The sequence below is a fragment of the Embiotoca jacksoni genome, unplaced genomic scaffold (genome assembly GCF_022577435.1).
Source record: "Embiotoca jacksoni isolate LCO1_2020_lvr unplaced genomic scaffold, fEmbJac1.0.p SCAF_3, whole genome shotgun sequence".
NCBI lineage: Eukaryota > Metazoa > Chordata > Actinopteri > Embiotocidae > Embiotoca > Embiotoca jacksoni.
The window spans coordinates 5,487,232-5,508,199 of record NW_027185381.1 but is presented as its reverse complement, the minus strand read 5'-3'; the positions used below and the strand labels follow the sequence as shown (position 1 = coordinate 5,508,199).

Sequence of the window (20,968 nt, the reverse complement as noted above, 5' to 3'; positions counted from 1 at the left end):
AATCACAGCATGCGGTCAGTTAAATAATTATATTAATTATTAAAATATTCCTCAAGTTTTGACTGACAGTGAGTTAATCAATTGCAAAAATTATATTATATATATCAAATATAATTTTTATATAATTTTTATAGAATTTTATATATATAGAGTTGCTGTGAGATGTTGTCTAAATCATTCCTACGCTAAGACTCCTTGCTCGAATTTTTTGAGCTAGGTTAGGAGCTCTCTGAGAGGATTCTGAGAGGAATGTTTTTGATTATGGCCCCTTGTGTTTTGAGTTTTTCAACATCAAAAATCCTGGCATAGGCGACCCAGCCACGGCGAATCAGATTTTGACCTCTATCACAGTAAACTTCAACTATAACATTTTCTGCCCTCACTTTTTACATGGATTGGGGAAACCCAATTCACCCCAAGAAATAAGTCACTCGCCCTATTTTAGACATGCATTCTACTTATCTGTAAATACTCTCAGACACAGAACTACATGCCCATTTTTTGTCCAATCATAGGACAAAGGAGACAGCAATATGCCAGCCTGATGAACTACATGTACATCCTGTATAAACAAAGAGGGGTGTGGTCTAAACAAAGAGGGGTGTGGTCTAAACAATAGTTTCCATGTTCTTGAAAAAGTGAGAGGTAAGAGTTGGTACTAATACGAGCTTCCTTCAGCACTTCCTCTATTGCGAGGGCTACACTTTTGCAGATCACTTCCTGAAACTCCTTTTAAGGGTTGTAACTTCATGGATTTAAATTGTTCACCCTTTACACTTGAGACTGGCAGTGGAAGAGTAAACCAGCTGTGTGTCTGCAAGAGGCTGCACTAACAAGACTTCTGTCCTATGACACTTGAGGGTCTCTACAGCCCCAAGAGGTTTTAACATTGTGCACAACTCTGCAAACAGTAAGTAAATTGCTGTCAACGTGGTTCTCTGTGCTTGAATTTCTTTTCTTTTTTTAAATCACTTTTTCTAGATTTAACTTTATGCTATTCTCTTTATAATCACTTCCCGTATTCGTTCTACTTCCTGCCCTACTTTGCATGGTGGTATCTGTTTACAGCTGCAATTTACCTATGAAGTCAATACAGATCACATATTCTAGAGTAAAGATGCACATTCATAGAAACTGCTTTTCTATCCAGCTTGTTTTGCAGTTTCACATGCATCTACAGGTATTAGAATAGAGGAATTCAAATATTGTAAGTTGTAAGTTGTAGTTTTTTGACATAGTCAAAGACATTTTTTTCACTGTATAAAACTGAGGAGTCACAGTTTTGAGCAGTGGTTAAAACTACTGTCTCACACCCAGAAGTTTAGGGTTTTCTATTCGGAGCCACCGCTCTTTCTGTCCGTGGTTGTACTGCATATTCTATTCATGCTGGAATGGGTGTGTTCTTGCTCTTGTTTCCTTGTGCCCAAAGACAAGCCAGGTCAGGTACACCAGAGACTAAATATTTCCCACAGGTGTGAATAGGAGTGTCTCGGGTAACTTGTACACTGTTTAACATGCAATGAACAAAATGTGCTGGAAAACTGAGCCGCAAGCCTGCGATGCAAACCTTTTCTCGTGAAGATAAATGACGTGGAAATGACTTTATAAACAATCAGATGGATCATATTCATGTTGTTTTACTTGTTTGTAGCATTAAACTGCTGGCCAACACTTACTGTATGGTTTAACAAATGTAATAACAACAGTTAATTTATGCACCTAACGCATTTGGTTATGTTTAAGCAGACAGGAATTGTGGTAGAAAAAAAAATTTAAAAAAAATTGCAAGCTAAAACATTTACTCATCTATTTCCCCAAAAAACACTTCTGCCATCACTCTTTTGCACTACCAGGCTACAGTTTATACTTGTGTCTGCTTGTTGAACTATTTGGTTGCAGCTAAAACTTTGTTTGCATTTTATGAGTCACCTAGCCTCTTTGTTTCTTTCAAGTGGAGTATTTACAGGCGAGCTTAACTCTCCAGGATCTTTGCAACGTTGCATGTGATGTGGGTCTTGTAGGTGCTTGCATCAAATGTCATGGCAATCCATCTAGTATTTCTCAAGAGATTTCGGTATAAGACACAAACATTGTGTCATTGTGGTGTTGGAGGAAAAGTCAGGGGCTCTGTTATCTCTTTGACCATACTTAGTTCACACTTCCTCTAATGTACAACTGTATATCGTCATTCTTATAGTGCCAAACATGGACGAACCAAGAAGCATCTTAGAATGACACTAGTAAAAAATAAGCACAAGAAATGGCCTTATACTGAGCTGAACAGTTCAAGTTACGATTATAATATACAGTAGAATTTTTTATTTAAATAAGTTCAGGCAGCCATAATTTTGGTTGTTATATAAGCAATGTTTGGCCATTTGTCATATTTCAAAACATTAAAAGAGTGGCTAATTGCATGATCATAGATATTTACTAGATTTACTGCTGCCCTATTGGCTGGAGAAGTCAACACAGAAAGTGATGGTATTATCACTCCCTGTGCTCTCTGCAAATGACATCTATAATTGGATACATTATCTAGATAATGACATCCAATGCATTCATCTTTGCATTTAGAATGGCATTAAAATGCATTTAGCATCTAGATCACACTTGCAGTTTTTTTTTATTCTCAACAATTGTCGCTGCATCCTACCATGTCAAAGGAAGCCATGTTTCTGTATGGGCTCTAATGCAACAAGATTTTGTCTGACTTACTTGAATTAACCCAGGAGAGGTAGAGATAGGTCACCGCGCTGGGCCATTTTTTTCTTACTGATGTGGTCCTGCTGTACAGATTGCAATCATACCTAGCCAATTACAAATCAAACTTGACCACCTTACGATCCAGCTGATCGAATCCTAATTGGTTGTGTGTGCATTTGCAACTTGTATTAACATTTGTTTTTCCTTTCCCGGATAAACTCTTCAGATTTTCTGAACATTAACAACAGGTATAAATGGAGTCCTCGTGTTTACAATACATTTCTCAGGCATTCATTTGTCAGATTGATTAATTGATTCATATCCAAACTGGGACAGACAGCTATTGTAAGACGATACAACTTTTAGGCACAAGATAAAGTCCACGATAACACCTTCAAAACCCTCATGCTACCTCAGCTGCCATTGTTGTGTTAATTAAAAAAAAAAAATGCATTTAAATTTATTTTTATATCCAAATATAAACAAACTTGTTCACATTAATGTTTTGAGTACGCTGATCCTGTACGTCAGTGCAGAGCCTTTAGATATGCAAACGAGCAGATATGCAAAAGTGCTCAATGGTTCAACCTTGTGCTGTGGGTACATTTGGCTTTGGACAGAAACAAACAAACAAAAAATGATATTCCAAGACCACCACAGCATTTAATGTACTTGTAAAACTTTTTGAACAGGCTGCCAGGTTTGTCTTCTACTTCTACTTTCTGGTTTCATAAATCACCATGAATCACAGGGACATTACACTGCCTTTCACACATCTGAGACCACATTGATCCTTGGTCCAGATCAAAAATCACTATACTTAGACAAGTCAAACCTAGACTATCATAAACTGTGTAGATCAGATCTCAAAGTCATTTACCTTAACCTTCCCCTGAAGCACCCAGTCAGAAGCTACGAATCAGAAGCTAACTTCATACTTTAGTTGTTACGATAACAGCTGACACGTTAGTTTTTAATAGTTGTAACACATACTGTCATAGAAGCATCACAGATTCAAATAATAACACCTAGACATATCATAACACTACAGACTGAACTGCATCAGAAGCAAAGTCTAAACAATAACCGCACAGCCATAGTGTCACCTATCAGAGTGGGCAGAGCAGCTGCAGCTCTGCTCACAACAAGAAGCTGGATACTGTCGGATATCGGCCTTTTAAAATGAATGAGCACTAAATGCATCACAACGTGGACATTGTCTCTAATATAATATCTAATATCTGCAGAGTGTTTCCTTTAACTGGAAGCCTGTTATAGCTGGAATGGACCAACACAATACTGTTCATTAGGGCCAGAGCAGCTGATAGCACACAGACACATGGCTCAGAGTGAATGGCAAAGGAGAGCGTATTGCAAGGTAACGTGAAAAATATCGTGAGAGATTGTTAAAACATGTTGCTTGGGCACGCCAAAGTATTACGCAATAAGTACTGGGTCACACGGGGAGGGTCATATATTTTCTGACTTGATACTGTCGTTACACTCTAAACTAATCAGACTTCACCTCTGAGTTACCGTAGCACCACTGAACTAAAGAATAGCAGTCTGTAGTTAATTAAAACTTTGTTTCTTCTAGGTCAAATCAAAATGAAGAGAAGGGACACGCCCCTTTCTAAGCAGCAGTCGACATCATGCTTTGGTAAAGGTAAGTACAGTAAATACTCCCATGTTCAGTGTTGTGGAAATTATGTATTTCCAGTGAGAAATGAACAGATAAACAATGATACAAAGAACTGTCTTTTGTAAATGAAATAAAACAAGATAATATAAGAATATCACTATAAAAATATTAAAGAATCATGACTCACAAATCAAAGAATTACAGAGTCAGTATAGCTCACCTGAAAGGACAGACTCGTGAGTCTGACCCCATATACAGATACAGTCACACATTTATAACCGAAAACATGTCGTCAAAAACAGAACAGGGAGATCTTCGACCGTGACAATGTTTTGTTTCCCACTTCACTAGACATAGCTGAGCAAGCTTCTCACACACAAATAAAATGTGCTTCAGGTCTGCTGGAAAGTTACACAGAATCATTGTAGCACACAGGTTACTATATATATATATATATATATATATATATATATATATATATATATATATATATATATACATATATACATATATACATATATATATATATATATATATATATAAGGTAATGATTAATTTTGCTGTTACACACAGCATCCCAAGCACATATGCATTGTAGTACAGAACAACAGTTTCTGTTCTGATTAAAGGCACATTTATTAAAATGCAATTACAACACAGTTCATCACACATGTTGATACACAAATCCACCTCTCTCAGTGGGACTGGACAAGGATTTAACTGTATAACTCCACCCAATCTTTTTGTTCCACTTATTACAGTGCTAAACTCATCTCTTGGCAACACGATATGAAGACAAACAATGACTTTGCCCTTTTTTCATCAAATTAGTACAAGCAAAAAGATGCACAGGTGCAATTCTAAATCACATGCATTGTCTGCTGCCAGCTGCAACTGTAGCTGTTTAGGCTTGCAGGCAAGAACAATGAAACAGTAAATCAGGCCGTAAATTTGGCTCACTGTACTGTATACACTCCTGGCAGCTCAAAGCAAGAGCAGTGATCAAAGGAGGAAGTATGACAGAACTGCACATAAAGCCTGGGGCAGTAGCTGTGTCAACATATGATTCTGCAACAACCACACGAACAGGATCAAGCGGTTTTCCGCTGAACTCTAATTTCATTACCAAGTGACAGCCAATCTGCAGCTTATATGTTCTTTTTTTCTCAGTGAGAAAACAGGCATTACTATTTTCTTTTAATTCTACGCATATCTTTGAGTTTTCCAGTTTGAACCAATGTGTTTATACATATTTTGCTGTCGGTTGAGTAATGACCTTTACTTCCACTGCCCCCTGTTTAGGCTTTGCCATACACATGCAAGCATGAATGACCCCCATTAGAAGCATAATTAGGCATTTACTGAGCTGGGTTTCTGTTAATCCTGTATAAAATTAAATTAGTTAAGTTTCTCATTCATGAATTCTTGCCAGCTCTCAGCAGTAAACATTGTTACTGTATATGACAATGTTTACTGCTGAAAGCATGGAGAATTGTTTTCAGATGTCCATGAAAATATGTATTTTCATATTCGTAATCTTATCAAGGGAGGAACTGTTTTCTATTCCTTAATAATGTATTCTTGAAAAAAAAAAAAAACAATTCAAATAATAATAATAATAATAATAACATGTTTGTTCCCTCCTTATTGCTTCATTTCACAAATCGCATGTTAGCTGCCAGTTGTGACATACCAGCTTGGATCAGCATGTTACCATGACGCTCTGAACACCCTAAAATAGAGATAGAGAAGGACACTCAAGACAACAACAACCAGCAGCTGCATTATACATACAGGCAGTGGACCACAGAAACAGCACAAGAGACATCATAGAAAGATAGAGACACCAGACCTGAGGAGAGTCGTAACAGTTTAAGAGGTTTCAGCGACACTTAGAAGTGTTCCGTGAGACCTGACATTGAGTGCTAGTGCCAGACATATGAAAACAGTGGAGCCGGAGCTAAAAGCTAGAAGGTCTATAAGAGTCAGAAGCAGACACATGAAAGCTGAAGAACTTGATTTAACAGGTAGAAACTGAGAGCCAAACATGGCCCAAATCACAACAGAAGGTAAGAAGCTACTTCTGCTCATTATACAACTGTAAAGTGACACTAAGATGCAATGTGATGACAGCTACGAATTGTACAGAGGTTTATTTAATGGCTACTGTCATAGGGAAAAATGCAGTGGGATTTGCTTTCTGATATATCATGTTTTACCAGCTTTTAGCCATCAAAACGACAGCTAAAACAGAGGGATTATTGTGAAATATTGAGATCTGTTACTGATGTATATTGTGATTTTAGATATCATATTGCAAAATAAAGAGGAGCAAAACATAGAAATTGTATTACCAATGATAATAGACATTCCCAGCATAACCAGACTGCCCTGTGCATGTCACCTTTCTATAGTTGGGAGATATAGGTCAAGGTCACCCAAGAGGCTGCTCAGCTGTTCCAGTAGAGAGAGTATACATGTGCATGTGCTGGGAGGTTTCCTGAAAATGATAGCTTCCAAACTGTAATAGCCAAGGAACAGGCTGCAAAGTGTGCCAGTGTTAAAAGTGTTAAAGGTGTCATCTGCAAAGGCGCCAAGATTACAAAAAGTTTTTAAACAGATAGAGTTGCATGTAAACTCATTTGGATGCTGTCAACAGCTGAGAGGTTGGTTATGTGATACAGTGGTACGGCATATCTTGTCTTGAGCTTTTTGATTAAAAAAACTCCACGTGGATTGACTCTGGAATTGCCCAAGTTACATACACCGAACCATTGATAATTATTAGTGATAATGATGACATGGTGATCAGAATAGCCAAACAACTTAACCACTGATGGGATGATGGATAGCAACAGTAGTTTCACACCAGAGGGATTTGGCAAGCAGGCAAAGCTATTTAAACAAAACAACTGTGCTGTCTTTCATCTCATCTGATCAAAATACACATTCACAGGGTTTTAGTTTAAAAATAGCACCAGAGCTACTGCCATGGGTGTGTGAGAGAGTGGGGTCAATACAAATAAACATAACTTTTCCCACCAAAAAGTCTGCAGAACCAAAATGATGGAATGCTCATAGCTGCAGTTCCAAAACCAGCAGAGGGTCAGCCGTTTCCTTTCCATTTACAGTAAAAGCTAGAAAAATCACAATCCTGTCAATCATCAGGGTGCATAAACAAACAGCCAACTGTGGAAGCAAGATCTTTAAATGATTTTTTTTTTCCATGTTTGACATACTGTTGTCAGTGCTGTGTGGTCTTCCAAAGGATGACCCCTTCTCCCCAGGAGATGAGGTCACACTACCAGTCTAGGACACTCAGGCCAGTAATTAAATGTGTTTACTGTAACTTACCTGACATTTTACCAAACTGTTTAGCAAGAACTGAAACATGAGTCAGCAATTTCAGACATGTTTACTGGTGTCAGTTTAGATGAGGTACTGCCAAACACCCAACACTTTAAACTCATTCATAGTTCTGAAGTTCATCTTCCTGGTATTACAATTTATTGCCTTCTCTAATATAATATTATCTCTTCTTTATGTGCTGCCATATTTCATCATATTTATGAAGTGAAATGTTACATGTCAGCAACTTACTCTAATTCTAAAATCACTACAAGCAAAATGTACTTCAATAACTACTACTGATGACTGCTGTGAGCACAATATCAAAACAGAAGAAGCATGCAATTTCTGTTATTTGATCCTTTATCCAGCACTGACTGTATGCGTATATGAAATAAAGCTCCCTGCCCAAAATCGTCTCTTATTACTGATATCATTGCGTAGTACACAGCAGATTTCTGGAGTGAAATATCCTGGAGTTAAACAAAGAGTTTGATTTTGGGAGTTTATTTTCTAAGTTAGACTAAAACTCGTGTTCAGGGAGACACTTTGGTGGGGTAATATTTTGGAGTTCATTCGCTGAGTATTGAGGAGCATGATTCAACACTACTCCCAGTGTTAACTGCACAGCTTTGTTGCTGTATTAGCATTTCCCAGGATTCCTTAGTTATGTCTTTGTAACTTTTCAGAATAAAGCAACCAAATTAAATCTAAGTGATGGGCTGAAGTTATATTTCAGCCCATCACTTAGATTTATATATATATATATATATATATATATAATATTTTTGTTAAAACGTGATGTCTATTAATATTTCAATGAATACATAATGATAAATAAAATGGGGCTATCATTCAAAACCATAAGTGTACAAGGTAAGAATGCAAGATATATATCAATCACAGTCACAACAAAACATTGGTCAGATTGCAACTTGTCACACATAGGTTTCATGCAGCATCAATTGTTGAACACTACATCCAATAGTTGAATATAAAATTGTAACCATTATGTTATCTTGTCAGTCTTACCTAAAACCTTTATAGTGTGATGAATTTTTAACTCATGTTAAACAATACAAACTATTAAGTGTTGACTGATAACACTGTGAAAGAGTTCACATTCAAACAAATTAAGTTTAAAGTAAAATTGACTCTTCATGGGAGTCAGGTTTTAATGCCCAAAGAGTTCAGGTTCAACTCCTGAAAAATGTTTAAAAAAAAAAATCAACTCCAAGAAAAGAGTTACTTTCATTCTGCCTGAGAGTGTATTCGATGGTCTCACATGTACAAGTGTGACCAGGTGATAATATCGAGGGGCCAGAATAAACTGGAACCGAGACTGATGTAGACCAAGATGCGAGCTTTATTACTTTATACAAAATAAAACACATCTCCAGTTGACTGGATAATCCAACTAAAACACAGGGAAAGATGAAGGGGTTGAAATAACTGTTTAATACAACAACAACAAAATCAAATTAACCATAAATGAACAACCAAAGAAATAAAGAATGCGAGTTGAAACTGCACTGACAGGGAGACTGGTGGAAAGTAAGGTATACAACAAATAAACACCACCGCAAAACAAACTAATTGGAGCCAAAACAAACTATTTCACAGCACTACAATATGCTGAAACTTAAAAGAACTCAAACAAAACATGCATGAAGACTGCCACCATTTTGTTCTCCCTGGCAGAAATGAAGCAACAAATGGCCCAAACAATTTTGTATTTAAAACCAACTAAAACCTAACAAATGGTGGGAAAAAAAGAACAGTGGCTGGCTTCTCAGAAGTGTCTGGTAAAAGAACTAAGGAAACAAACAAAAAAATGTATATACAAAAGAAACTTTACAACCACATTTTACAAACAAAAGCAAATACCTTCCAGGCCTGAAACAAAGCCCTTCCCCTCAGTTGGAAGCATGCAGGTGCCTGGAGACTACTTATAAAAAAAGAGGCCAAGTTAATATGTTAAAAAGACAATTGATTAATACATCTTTTATTTTGTCTAAAAAACTAAAAGGCAGAGTGCATCTAGTAAAAGCATGTTTTTCAACAAACAATTTAAAACAAAGGGAGCCTACCAAAATCACCACAAAGGGAGGCTTGAGCTCAGATGTGCAGGAAAGAGGCCCAGGTGAGCTTCCTGTCTCCCTTTATAGCCTCTCCTCCCTTCCTCCCTGGGTCCTGGGTATCTGCCCGGCCACACAAGCAAAAATAATTGATTTGAAGAGAGAGTTTATTCCAAAGATGTGAATTTGCTGTGTAGGAATTATGACAAACTTTCTAAAAAAATAACTTTAACTGGGAAGAAAAAAAGAGACTCACTGAAACTCAAATCTTTCTCGACTTCTTTAGAAATGCCACGGCTTTTCCCCAGAATGTCAATGAGTGAGGTGGATGAGAGGGTGCGCCTGATAGCAGAGAAGGTGTACGCCTCTGCCCTGAAGGAGGAAGACACCAAGGATGCTTTGGCACTGTTTACGGTGGCGGAGGACTGTCCCATAGGTCTACATGAAGACAGGGAGAGGGCGCTGCAAAGAGAGCTAGCTGAGCAGCAGTCTCAGGAGTCTGCTAAGAGGTAGGAAGTGGACAAATGCTTTTCATAAAAGATGCCTCTCTTTATGGCCAGCCTTTGATCATAAATCACCAACCAACATCAAAATTGTTTTTTAAAGTGGAACTTAGGCAGGAGAGTAATACCTGTCCCTTCTTGTGTGTCACTAGGAAGAAGAACTTCATGTTGAAGCGTTCACAGTCAGTATCTTTGCAGATACCCATTGCCAGGGACAAGGCCCTGTCTGGGGTTCCCCCGGTGCTCTCTCCAGCCTCACCTGATCCTGGTCTCCCTGAGAGCTTCCTAGACTTCCAGAGAGTTACCATCAGCGGGGATTACTGTGCAGGGGTAAACAATATGAACGCTCCACATGTTAATGTACAACTACACATAATGTGAACAACAGTTGCAACACATCTCCCTGGAATCAAAATGGAACCATCCACTGATGAAGTAGTTGGACGAAAATAACAACCATTATCTCCTGATAACGAGACTGTCTGTAGCCATAGTAGAAAGAGGCCCAGTGAAAGTGCAGTTTTCAATTCACACCATACATCTAAATGGAGGATTGACTTTTAGATTTGTACCATTAAGGGGGTAAGAAAACACTTTGGCTGATGAGTGTCATCAGAAGAGATGCTCCAAAGTTCCTCTTCTGTACACTAACCACTGTCAGAAAACACTGAGAGTTTGTTGAAATCTACTGTCAACAGCCAGTGTTGCTGAAGCGCTGCTATGCTGAGGTGCCTTTCAGCTGACAACACCAGAGGGAGCATGCAATTTACTGTGTACCATGATTTAAAATGAGTATTGCAATTGTAAAAGGGTATGTTAGGTCAGACTTTGTTTTTGCCATGCTGACAAAAGACATTTACAAAAGTCTTATATTAATAACTACATGTAACCACTTGAAATGACAGCTTTGTAACGGTTGAAAACATCTCCATGTTGTATGCAGATCACAGTTGAGGATTATGAGCAAGCAGCCAAGAGTGTCCTTACGGCACTGTTCATCCGAGAGAAGTACTCCAAGCTGGCCTATCACCGCTTCAACAGGACCACCGCCTGTTTCCTACGCAACGCTGAAAATGAGAAGTGGAAGGAGGAAGATGAGGTCTTACCAGGTCAGGGCATTTACAAAACGTCCCCTTTTTTCTCAATGCAAAAACTGTACCGGTTAATACTCCTGCAAAGTGTATATTTTGCAATCTAATCTTTAACCCTTGTGAACACTAAAGGTTATGTGCTTTCATGCTAAACCTGAACAAGTGCAGCTCAACTAACCGTGATTATACTCTCACATGTCCAATCCAAAAGCGGCTCCACACATTTCCACATAAAAAAAAAATTAAATAAATGTAAACTGTAACAAAAGTGCCTAACTAAAGCAATTAAAACAACTACTGCAATAATATTTTGTCAAAGATTTAGCACACATAAATATTCTCATGTTTAATTAATAATAATCTCCACTGTAGGTTTATATGTGTAGTGCACAGTAATGCTTCTGCTTCTCAGTTAGATCCCCCTCGCAAATCAAGTTCTCCATTCAAACCCGGGGTATTGCGTAGCTTTGGATGTGCGGGTCTAAAATGATTACCTTTGTAAGAGCGTTTTTAACTGCCGCCACCCCTCACAGAGTTTTCTACATGCTCTATACCTGATATCATAAATTAATTACAGTTTCTGTGGCCAGCCTCTTTGTAATGTAAAGCCATTGGGTATTGTGGGTTGCCAGTTCTGATTGCATGTTTATGTTCAGCCAGTCTGGCATTCAGTTTATGTTTTGTTCTTCCAATGTAGAAGCAGCCAGTAAACAACATACGATGTATTGGAGTTTATAAATGACTTTCTATTATACTTTAGGCCTGATGTTATCTCAGTAAAGCAGTTGGTATTCGTCATATTACAGCAATGATTACAATTTCCACACTTGTGGTTACCTATTCTTGTGGTCAACCAAGTTTTCTGTTGCATAGGTTCAATATGGGTTTTTACTAGTTTGTCATTCAGGGTTGGGAAGCTTCTGAAGCAGATGATGAGGGTAGCTGGAAGTACTTCTCGAAGAAATCTGTCATTTTTCAATATGTCCCAGTTTTTTGTGATGATTACTTTGATTCTGTTTGCTTCACTGCTGTATTGTGTTACAAAATACACTCGATCTGAGCACTGTGGTTGCTTTTGCTTGTGTGCCAGTAACTGTTCTATAGTGACCCATTTTGCTTTATTATAAGCTGTTAATGGGCAGCACAGTGGTGCAGTGGTTAGCAGCAAAAAGGTTCTGTGTTTGAATCCCGGTCTGGGCCTTTCTGTGTGGAGTTTGCATGTTATCTCTACCCAGAGAGAACCCTCTCTCTGGGTACTCCGGCTTCCTCCCACCATCCAAAGACATGCATCTCAGGTTAATTGGTGATTCTACAAATTGCCCTTAGGTGTGCGGTAGGGTGTAAGGTATTGATATCTGTTGATTTTCTGAATATGGAAGTATGTAGGATGCTGTTGTCATCTTTAGAAATCTTTAAATCAAGAAAATTAATTTAAATTAAATAAAACTCTAGACTAAGCTTCAAGTTACTATTAGTGTTGTTTAAATATGAGTGGAACTGAAGAAGTTCTGCCTCTGTCCCAGACCACAGTAGAAGAATGTCATTTATGTATCTGCCCCACCATATAATCTTATCTAGATAAGCATTTATGTGCGAATACACACACTGTTCTTCCCAAAGACCTATAAACACATTATAATAATTAGGTGCAAAACATGCTCCAATTGCTGTATCTTTTTCTGTTTATAAAATTGATTCTGAAACAGGAAGACATTATTATCTAAAGTCCATTCTGCAAGATAAAGGCAGCAGTAATCTGTTCTGGTTGTCTCTTTTTCAAGAAATGGGATAAAGCCTCTCGTCCCTCCTTATGATCAACATTGGTTTATAGTGATTATACATGTCACTAAAAATGATACATAGACATGTGTTTTTTACTGTGATTGAATATCCATGACTGATTAAAGGCTTTTTAATTAATCACCCTCTTGAGTTCCTCAGATTTGTTCAAGTTTTCAATTAAAAAATGATACCATTGCAAGATATTGATTATAATACACAATTATTAAATCTTTCATGATATTTGTTTGTGTCAATAACTCCTATTGCAAAGAATCCTCATATCCTGTTTTATTGACCTTGTTTATCTAGATATATGGCCTTTTCCTCATGAAGGAGAGGACCCATACTCCATGGAGGGTATTCCTGAGGATCTCAACTATGAGCTGCAGATGAAGGATGGCATCGTTCATGTTTATGACAATGCAGAGACCCTGAAACAACAGCAACCACACAGTCTGCCTTACCCTGACCTAGAGACATTTGCGATAGACCTGAGTCATGTACTAGCAATGATAGCTGACGGCCCAACGTAAGTACACAATTGATACAATAAACATCTTACAGAGTTTTTTTTTTAATATGTCACCAGATAGTGTAAATAATTTCCCATCCCAAACTCTGTGTGTGTCTGTGTGTATGTTTTGGGGGACGGGTTACCATACAGGGCAGTCTAAAATGGCATTTGTTACATTTTCCAACGTGAAATGTTTTGCCTCCCAGGAAAACCTACTGTCACAGACGGTTGAACTTCTTGGCCTCCAAATTCTACCTTCATGAAATGATGAATGAAATGGCAGAGCTAAAAGAGCTGAAATGTGTTCCACACAGAGACTTCTACAACGTTAGAAAGGTTGGTTGGTATTTTCCCATTTAGTACAGTATGCAAACAATGAATAAGTAAAAATAATGAAAGGATCGCAGACAATGCATCTGCTGACACTGCTTTAACCTGAGACCTTGGGCTGTAGAGCTGTCACACTACAGTACAAGTTATACCTAACCTAAGTGCACTCTGTCTAAATAAACCCATGTTTATGGATGAATTGTAACATGTCCAATAGTCATGCACACTGTCATTGTTTGCTTTATGTCAAACACAGGTGGACACACATATACACGCCGCTGCTTGCATGAACCAGAAGCATCTGCTAAAATTTATAAAGGCCACATACCAGAAAGAGGCCGATCGCATTGTGTTGGATAAAGGCAGCCAGAAGATCACACTGAAGGAAGTCTTCAAAAACCTCAACATGGACCCTTACGACCTCACTGTCGACTCTCTGGACGTGCATGCTGTAAGAACAAATTAAAAGCTGAAACAGTGACATTACTGTCATAATATTAAGACACAACATCAAGTTTACCTTGTATCATTTCAAATAGACAATGTCCTTGAGGCAGCTCGATCGTGCTGCCTGGCAAACAATTTGTTGTTGCAAATAATTTGCCTGTTTATTCTACCTTTTCATTGTCTGTGTTCCATGAAAGGACCTGTTAATTTGTAATCTGAAAATAACTAATATATGGAATAACAATGTTGTGATCATCACTATATAACATTTACCCTTTCACATAAAATTTCTCTTTTAGGGAAGACAAACATTTCATCGGTTTGACAAGTTCAACTCAAAATACAACCCTGTGGGGGCCAGCGAACTGCGAGAGATTTTCCTGAAATCAGACAACTACATCAAAGGAGAATACTTTGCACGTATCATCAAGGTAAAGTATGAGTTAAAGAACCAATATAACTCAAAGGCTCTGCACAACTGCTTTCATGTATTAGGTTAAATTAACGTTCTACTCAGTGGATGTAGCTTTGCTGGAATAATGTAAAGTCAACAAACTCAATGACTCAGAAAGGATAATAAAGAGGGACAGGGAGACAAGTACAGTCTCTTTCACTGGGGACATTTTAACACCAAATTAGAAAAAGCACAAGTAAATCATGAAAGCCATGACTGAATTCCATTGAGGTACTTTCACTTCAGGGTCCTAATGTGGGCTCACTCAATTATAGCTGAAAACTTTTTTCCAGGATCAAAGAATAAAATAAAAACAATCAAACAAACTAGTAAAAGATAAACAGTTCATCCATGAGTGCATCGAAAAAGGGACAGCAACTACAGATCTCTACAAATCAACACTGTGATGGTCTTGTACTTTGTCTTTAAAGTAAAATCTCACCTCCAAACTAGGGTATTTTGGTGTGTAATGGTTTATATTTGGTATATTTTGTGGAGATATACCAAAGATTTTAATCATAATCATTTTTATCATAAGTGGTTTCGGATAGGTTGTAGATAGGGATGAGACGAGTACTCGACTGAAATGAGAATCTGGTATGGACAATGTACTTTTGACAAGTACGAGTATCATCAATATCTGTGTTGATGAAGGCTTCTAACATACACTAGCTGTGTGCACACAGCTACACACAGAGCCCCGCCTCTCCCACTCACAGAGTGTTGCAGCTCTGCTGAGACCATAGACTGTAGGCTGAGACATGCTCTGCCGGTCCAGTGTCTCCAGAATAATTTCTCACGAATCTCCTAGTTAATATCTGGTATTGACTCGTTTCAATCAGGTTTGTCTGAAATATCTTCAGCCAAATTACTCAGAGAACTTTGATCTTACAGAGTCAAGTTACAGCTCGTGACTCTGCCTCTGCCGGTTTGTTTTCCTTTTTTTCCATTGGCTTGCTCCTACCTCATTAAGATATCTTCACTCAGTTGACTGCTTTCAGTGAGAATATAATGTAAGGCTGAATGCATATTTCAATGCAGACTGTGTCTGCATAAATCACACAGCTTCCCACCGTCAGTTTATTTAATATAATAATAAAAGCAAACACAGACAGACAAACACACAAACACATTATTTGCTCAACAAAATACCAAGTAAAGTATATAATTATTTATATTTCATTTATTATACGACTAGCCTGAAATTTTTTCTCCCTGTAGCTCAATAATAACAATACAGTAAAAAACTATTTCTTATCAATTCATATGAATCTCAGGTTTAAATGGATAACTTCCAGTTACTTTCGATTACAAATGACATCTACTTTATCAAGAAACAACACTAACCTCCTGTGGTTTGTTGACCATTTCAGGAAGTGTCCAAGGAGCTGGAAGAGAGTAAGTACCAGCACGCTGAGCCTCGTCTGTCAATTTACGGACGTTCTGCCAGCGAGTGGGAAAGCCTTGCAACCTGGTTCATCCAGCATAAGGTCCATTCACCCAACATGAGATGGATGATCCAAGTTCCCAGGATCTAGTAAGCATTCAATGAAAGCAGAAGCCATCTGTGAGATAAAGGAAACACGCTTTATGATAAGACAAAAAGGGGCCTCTCAGCACTAGAAGCCCTCAGTCCAATTAAACATGCCACTAAAACAACAACGCAGAATCCTCTTAGCTTTATAAGTAGACCATTTACATAACTGAGTGATTTTTAGTATAAACTGTCTGTCTGTTCCAAATTTACATTGTTGAAGTCATAGTCCTGAGCAGATCATTATTCTGTCCTGTCAGGATTGCCAAACTCAAGTTTTCATTAAACTCACAATCAGGTTTGGAATAATCACATTACTCAACAGGCTGTTCTGAATAAGCAAACAAATGCTAAAATATTTGTGTTGCTTGTAAAAGAGGATGGGTTGACTTGGTTCCTTCTCTCTTGCAGTGACATCTTCAGGTCAAAGAAATTAGTACCACACTTTGCCAAGATGCTGGAGAACATTTTCCTCCCTCTCTTTGAGGCTACAGTCAACCCTCAAAAGCACAAAGCGACACATGTGTTCTTGAAATACGTAAGTACTTTATGAACAGTGGCATCTGTAACAAATTAGACTTTTAATGGGAAATCGCAGCCATATCCATAACTACCCAGAACATTTCTGCGATATTTAGTGACTGAACAGACGAGCAGTAAAAGATGTATCTACATCTTGCTGCACTGATAGAGAAACATGCATGGTTGCGTAATAATTATTTTTGCAGTTGTGCTCACATTATCTCTGTTGTGCAGGTGACGGGATTTGACAGCGTGGATGACGAATCCAAGCACAGTGACCACATGTTCTCTTACAAAAGCCCAAAGCCTGAGACATGGACCACAGATGACAACCCTCCCTACAGCTATTACCTGTTCTACATGTATGCCAACATCATGGTGCTCAACAACCTGCGCAAGTAAGTCCTGCCTCTTGTACATTAAAGCATTTTAGAAAATGCCAATCCAAAAACCTCTCAAAGTCAAGTCGCCTGCCAGATATAGAAAAGTCCTTCTTGGAATGTGCATGGCTTTAGGGCAAAAATTATTTCGTGTCTTTCGGGCAAACATGGGTGGGGAGTTGGCAGTATGTTGGTGGGGAGTGGGTGGTGAATAGAAAACAAGTCAATCACTGGCCTGACAAACACTGACACTGATTCTTCAACTGAAAGAAAAATACTAGTAATATTACTCAAATAGTCTCTTTGAACACCAATTGACTCTGTGATTCTCCCAATTACAGAGGGTTTAGGTCAACTGTTGTACCAGAGGTTCAAAACACACAATAACAAGTGATTAATTTGAATTTGAAACTTCAAGGAACTCATGTACTGTAATATTACATATTTTAGTAATGGCAGTACACAGAATAACTGTCTCTCTCTACAGGGAGCGAGGACTGAACACTTTCCAGTTTCGTCCCCACTGTGGTGAGGCTGGCTCCATCACCCACCTGGTCACTGCCTTCCTGACAGCTGACAACATCTCCCATGGACTCAACCTCAAGAAGGTGCAGCACTAATCGTCCCTATTGGTTTACTGCAATCAAAACATTGAATCCACAAAGGAGCACTTGAAATTCACATTCCAACTGAGCAGCAAGGAACACTTTGACATGTCACATGTAGCTCATGGCCAACATTATATCAGAAAAAGACAAACAATACTAAAACCTGTCACTCTACAGGAAAAATGCATTTAAAAGGCAAAGGCAATATTCATTAAAATGTGGAAATACCCTCTCAGTTATAAACACACTTTTAAACATGACTCGCAGCTCTTAAATTGTCAGAGTTCATGCTGTTTCATACATATTACATAGTTATTCTGTTTATTCAAAACAAACTGCTGACAGAAACCCTCAAATCTATTACCACTAGCAATTATAAAGCATCCCTGAACTGGATATACTATAAGTTGAATCACATGTATGCTGTCATTAACTTGGCAGTACTTTGTGATATTTATATCAATGAAAGTTTTGCATATTATTCCTATGATCTACAGTAGTAAATTTTCTCAAATTAACATACAGCATTGCTGTGATGCGTCTACATGTCTTCCCTAGAGTCCAGTGTTGCAGTACCTGTACTACCTGGCCCAGGTCCCTATTGCCATGTCCCCACTGAGCAACAACAGCCTGTTCCTGCAATACTCCAAGAACCCTCTGCGAGAGTTTCTGCAGAAAGGCCTGTGTGTGTCTCTGTCCACCGATGATCCCATGCAGTTCCACTACACCAAGGTCGGAACCACAGAAACAAGAATGATCATGCTTATTTGCCTCTCCTGAGAATCACTTTAATCACGAATTACATCAAATATTAGAAGACATCTGCAAGTAACAAGATCTTACTTACAGTCAAATTACTTTCAATTGCTTTGTTGCTGAAAGTTGCTATGAAAATAAAACATGCCAGCCAATTATTTTCTTGATAAAACAATTGATAGTGTTTCTTCAAACATCTTAGGAGGCCTTGATGGAGGAGTATGCCATTGCAGCCCAGCTGTGGAAGCTGAGCACCTGTGATTTGTGTGAGATTGCAAGAAACAGTGTTCTGCAGAGCGGCCTCTCACATCAGGTAACGACAAACTCTTTTTGCTCACACTGTTGCATGAGGTGCTTTAATAACTAGAAACCTAGAGGACAGAGCAACACATTGTTTTACTGCCTTCTATTTACTCTGATGTAAAAATAATAATAATTAAACAATATTTCCACCGAGCAGTCCTGCTCATTGACCTTGAAAGATTTCCTTGGTAATCCAGCACAACCACGAATGTTAAAAGCATCGATTATTTTTAACATTGGACAAATATAAATAGCCTCGCAGTGTTTATCATATTGCCAATCCACAAAATGGCACAAATGAAATCTTGTGTAATATTCTTAACATCAGTTACTTTTAAAATGAACTCGTTGGTCAACAAACTGTCAATCAACGTTTACTAAAGCTATACTCTTCAAATTGTCATTCAAATTAGTTGCTGTTGTCCTCACAACTGAGAAGCTGGACAAGGGAATGTTTGGTATATTTCCTTAGAAAACCATCTGATATTAAAATAGTTGCAAATTTATCAATCTGCCAAATATTTACTCGAAGAAAATAGTCCTGTCTTCAAATGGTACATTTTCTCTGAGCTATCTCTCCTGTTAAAGTAACTTAACCGTACTTGTTCTGGACCAAAACCATGCAACTTGCTAAATTCATCAATAAATGTATGTGCAATATTCAGTGTAGATCTTTTTAACCCTCCTATCCACAGGAGAAGAAGCACTTCATTGGTCCGAACTACCTCCAAGATGGACCAGAGGGCAACGACATTCGGAGGACAAATGTGGCACAAATCCGCATGGCCTACCGTCACGAGACTCTGTGCAATGAACTCAGTTTTCTAGTGGATGCAAAGACAGAGGTTGGCCTGAATCCAGCTGAGTGACTGACCACACCTGCACAAACTGCGCTTGGATATGTCCTTAGAAATAAAAAGGACATAGGCTAAACAGAACCTAAATATTTTTGATGAGTTTTTTTGATGAGTTTTTTTTAAATGTTTCCGTACCCAGATTTGAAAAAAATGGGTGTTCACTGTTTTATGTTTATGCATGCCGGTGCTATTTTGGTCTACTTTATCGAGCATGATACAAACTTGACTTTTAGAAAATGTTAAATGTTGAATAAACAAGGCTGGATCAAAAAGTGCAAAGATTTGTCCAGTTGTGTGCACAGAACTTAAGTAAGTATTCCAAGTTTTATCACTTGATCAACATCAGCACCTGAGTTAGGCCACATTTTTATGATTACTGGTTACAACTCACAATGGTAGCAGTTTTTGATCCACCCTCATGGCAACTTTACCAATCACTGTGCCTCATTTTATAGATGTTTGCTTAGCTTTGAAGGGTTTTAATGGGATTGGATATGAGGCCATAGCCACATACACTGATTTAGAAATTAAATGTTCAGAAGTAGGGTATACAATTACTTTCATTGTGAAGGAGTTTATCATGAATACAAAGAGCTGATTGGTGTTTTTTTTTGTTTGTTTTTTATGTCAGTTCCATATATGCAATTTGCAAATGACTTTATCTGTAAATTAGGTGAGATGAAATATATGATGTAAGGTTTTTGTACTGATTTCATTCAACTATATGGTTTAGACAGAAGTGAATGAGAGGTCTGGCCAATATTCAGAGACAAGTAAGTGTGACAGACTCTTAGTGCAAGTTTTATATGAGCTGTGTGGTTGTTTGTCATTTCTCAGTTTTTCATACCTAAAATAAAGACTTCAGGACAGTCAAGAATGTTTTGGAAAAAATATTTTTAACATTGTTTCAGTCATCAGTTTATGTTTCATGTAAACTTGTCTGAAAGTGAAAATAACTACTCATCAACTAAAAAGACAGGTAACACGTTATCTACGGTCTGCAGGCAACATGTAAGAGGAAATGTTTCAACTCCATCCACAAACGTCATCTTCAAACATCATCAGTCTTTTTAATTATTCACCATTGGTGCTTCTTTAAAAAAAGCAAGGAAT

The 20,968-nt window shown here is 38.0% G+C and overlaps 1 protein-coding gene across 4 annotated transcripts; it reads left to right on the top strand.

Moving 5' to 3' along the window:
• The first annotated feature begins 727 nt into the window (after positions 1-727).
• On the top strand, positions 728-20,732 carry ampd3b (adenosine monophosphate deaminase 3b). Of its 4 annotated transcripts, none has more exons than XM_069162958.1 (16): positions 728-910; positions 4,304-4,372; positions 10,061-10,283; positions 10,430-10,607; positions 11,221-11,386; positions 13,460-13,679; positions 13,871-14,000; positions 14,251-14,445; positions 14,741-14,872; positions 16,269-16,432; positions 16,841-16,967; positions 17,186-17,349; positions 17,819-17,939; positions 18,498-18,671; positions 18,898-19,008; positions 19,694-20,732. In XM_069162958.1, exons 2-16 carry the CDS (start codon positions 4,315-4,317, stop codon positions 19,865-19,867), a joined length of 2,337 nt encoding a protein of 778 aa, XP_069019059.1. In that variant the 5' UTR covers positions 728-910; positions 4,304-4,314; the 3' UTR covers positions 19,868-20,732. The 4 variants fall into 4 exon arrangements, with proteins under 4 accessions (XP_069019059.1, XP_069019060.1, XP_069019061.1 ...); XM_069162959.1 differs by lacking the exon at positions 728-910 and adding an exon at positions 4,079-4,084; XM_069162960.1 differs by lacking the exons at positions 728-910; positions 4,304-4,372 and adding an exon at positions 5,971-6,417.
• The last annotated feature ends 236 nt before the right edge of the window (positions 20,733-20,968 follow it).

Bases quoted from the DNA above. Each gene is read 5' to 3' on its own strand.
- ampd3b (XM_069162958.1), top strand. From the start codon at position 4,315: ATGAAGAGAAGGGACACGCCCCTTTCTAAGCAGCAGTCGACATCATGC. The intron at 13,680-13,870 runs GTAAGTACACAA...TTTGCCTCCCAG, and splicing joins ATGATAGCTGACGGCCCAAC to GAAAACCTACTGTCACAGAC. The intron at 16,433-16,840 runs GTAAGCATTCAA...TCTCTCTTGCAG, and splicing joins ATCCAAGTTCCCAGGATCTA to TGACATCTTCAGGTCAAAGA.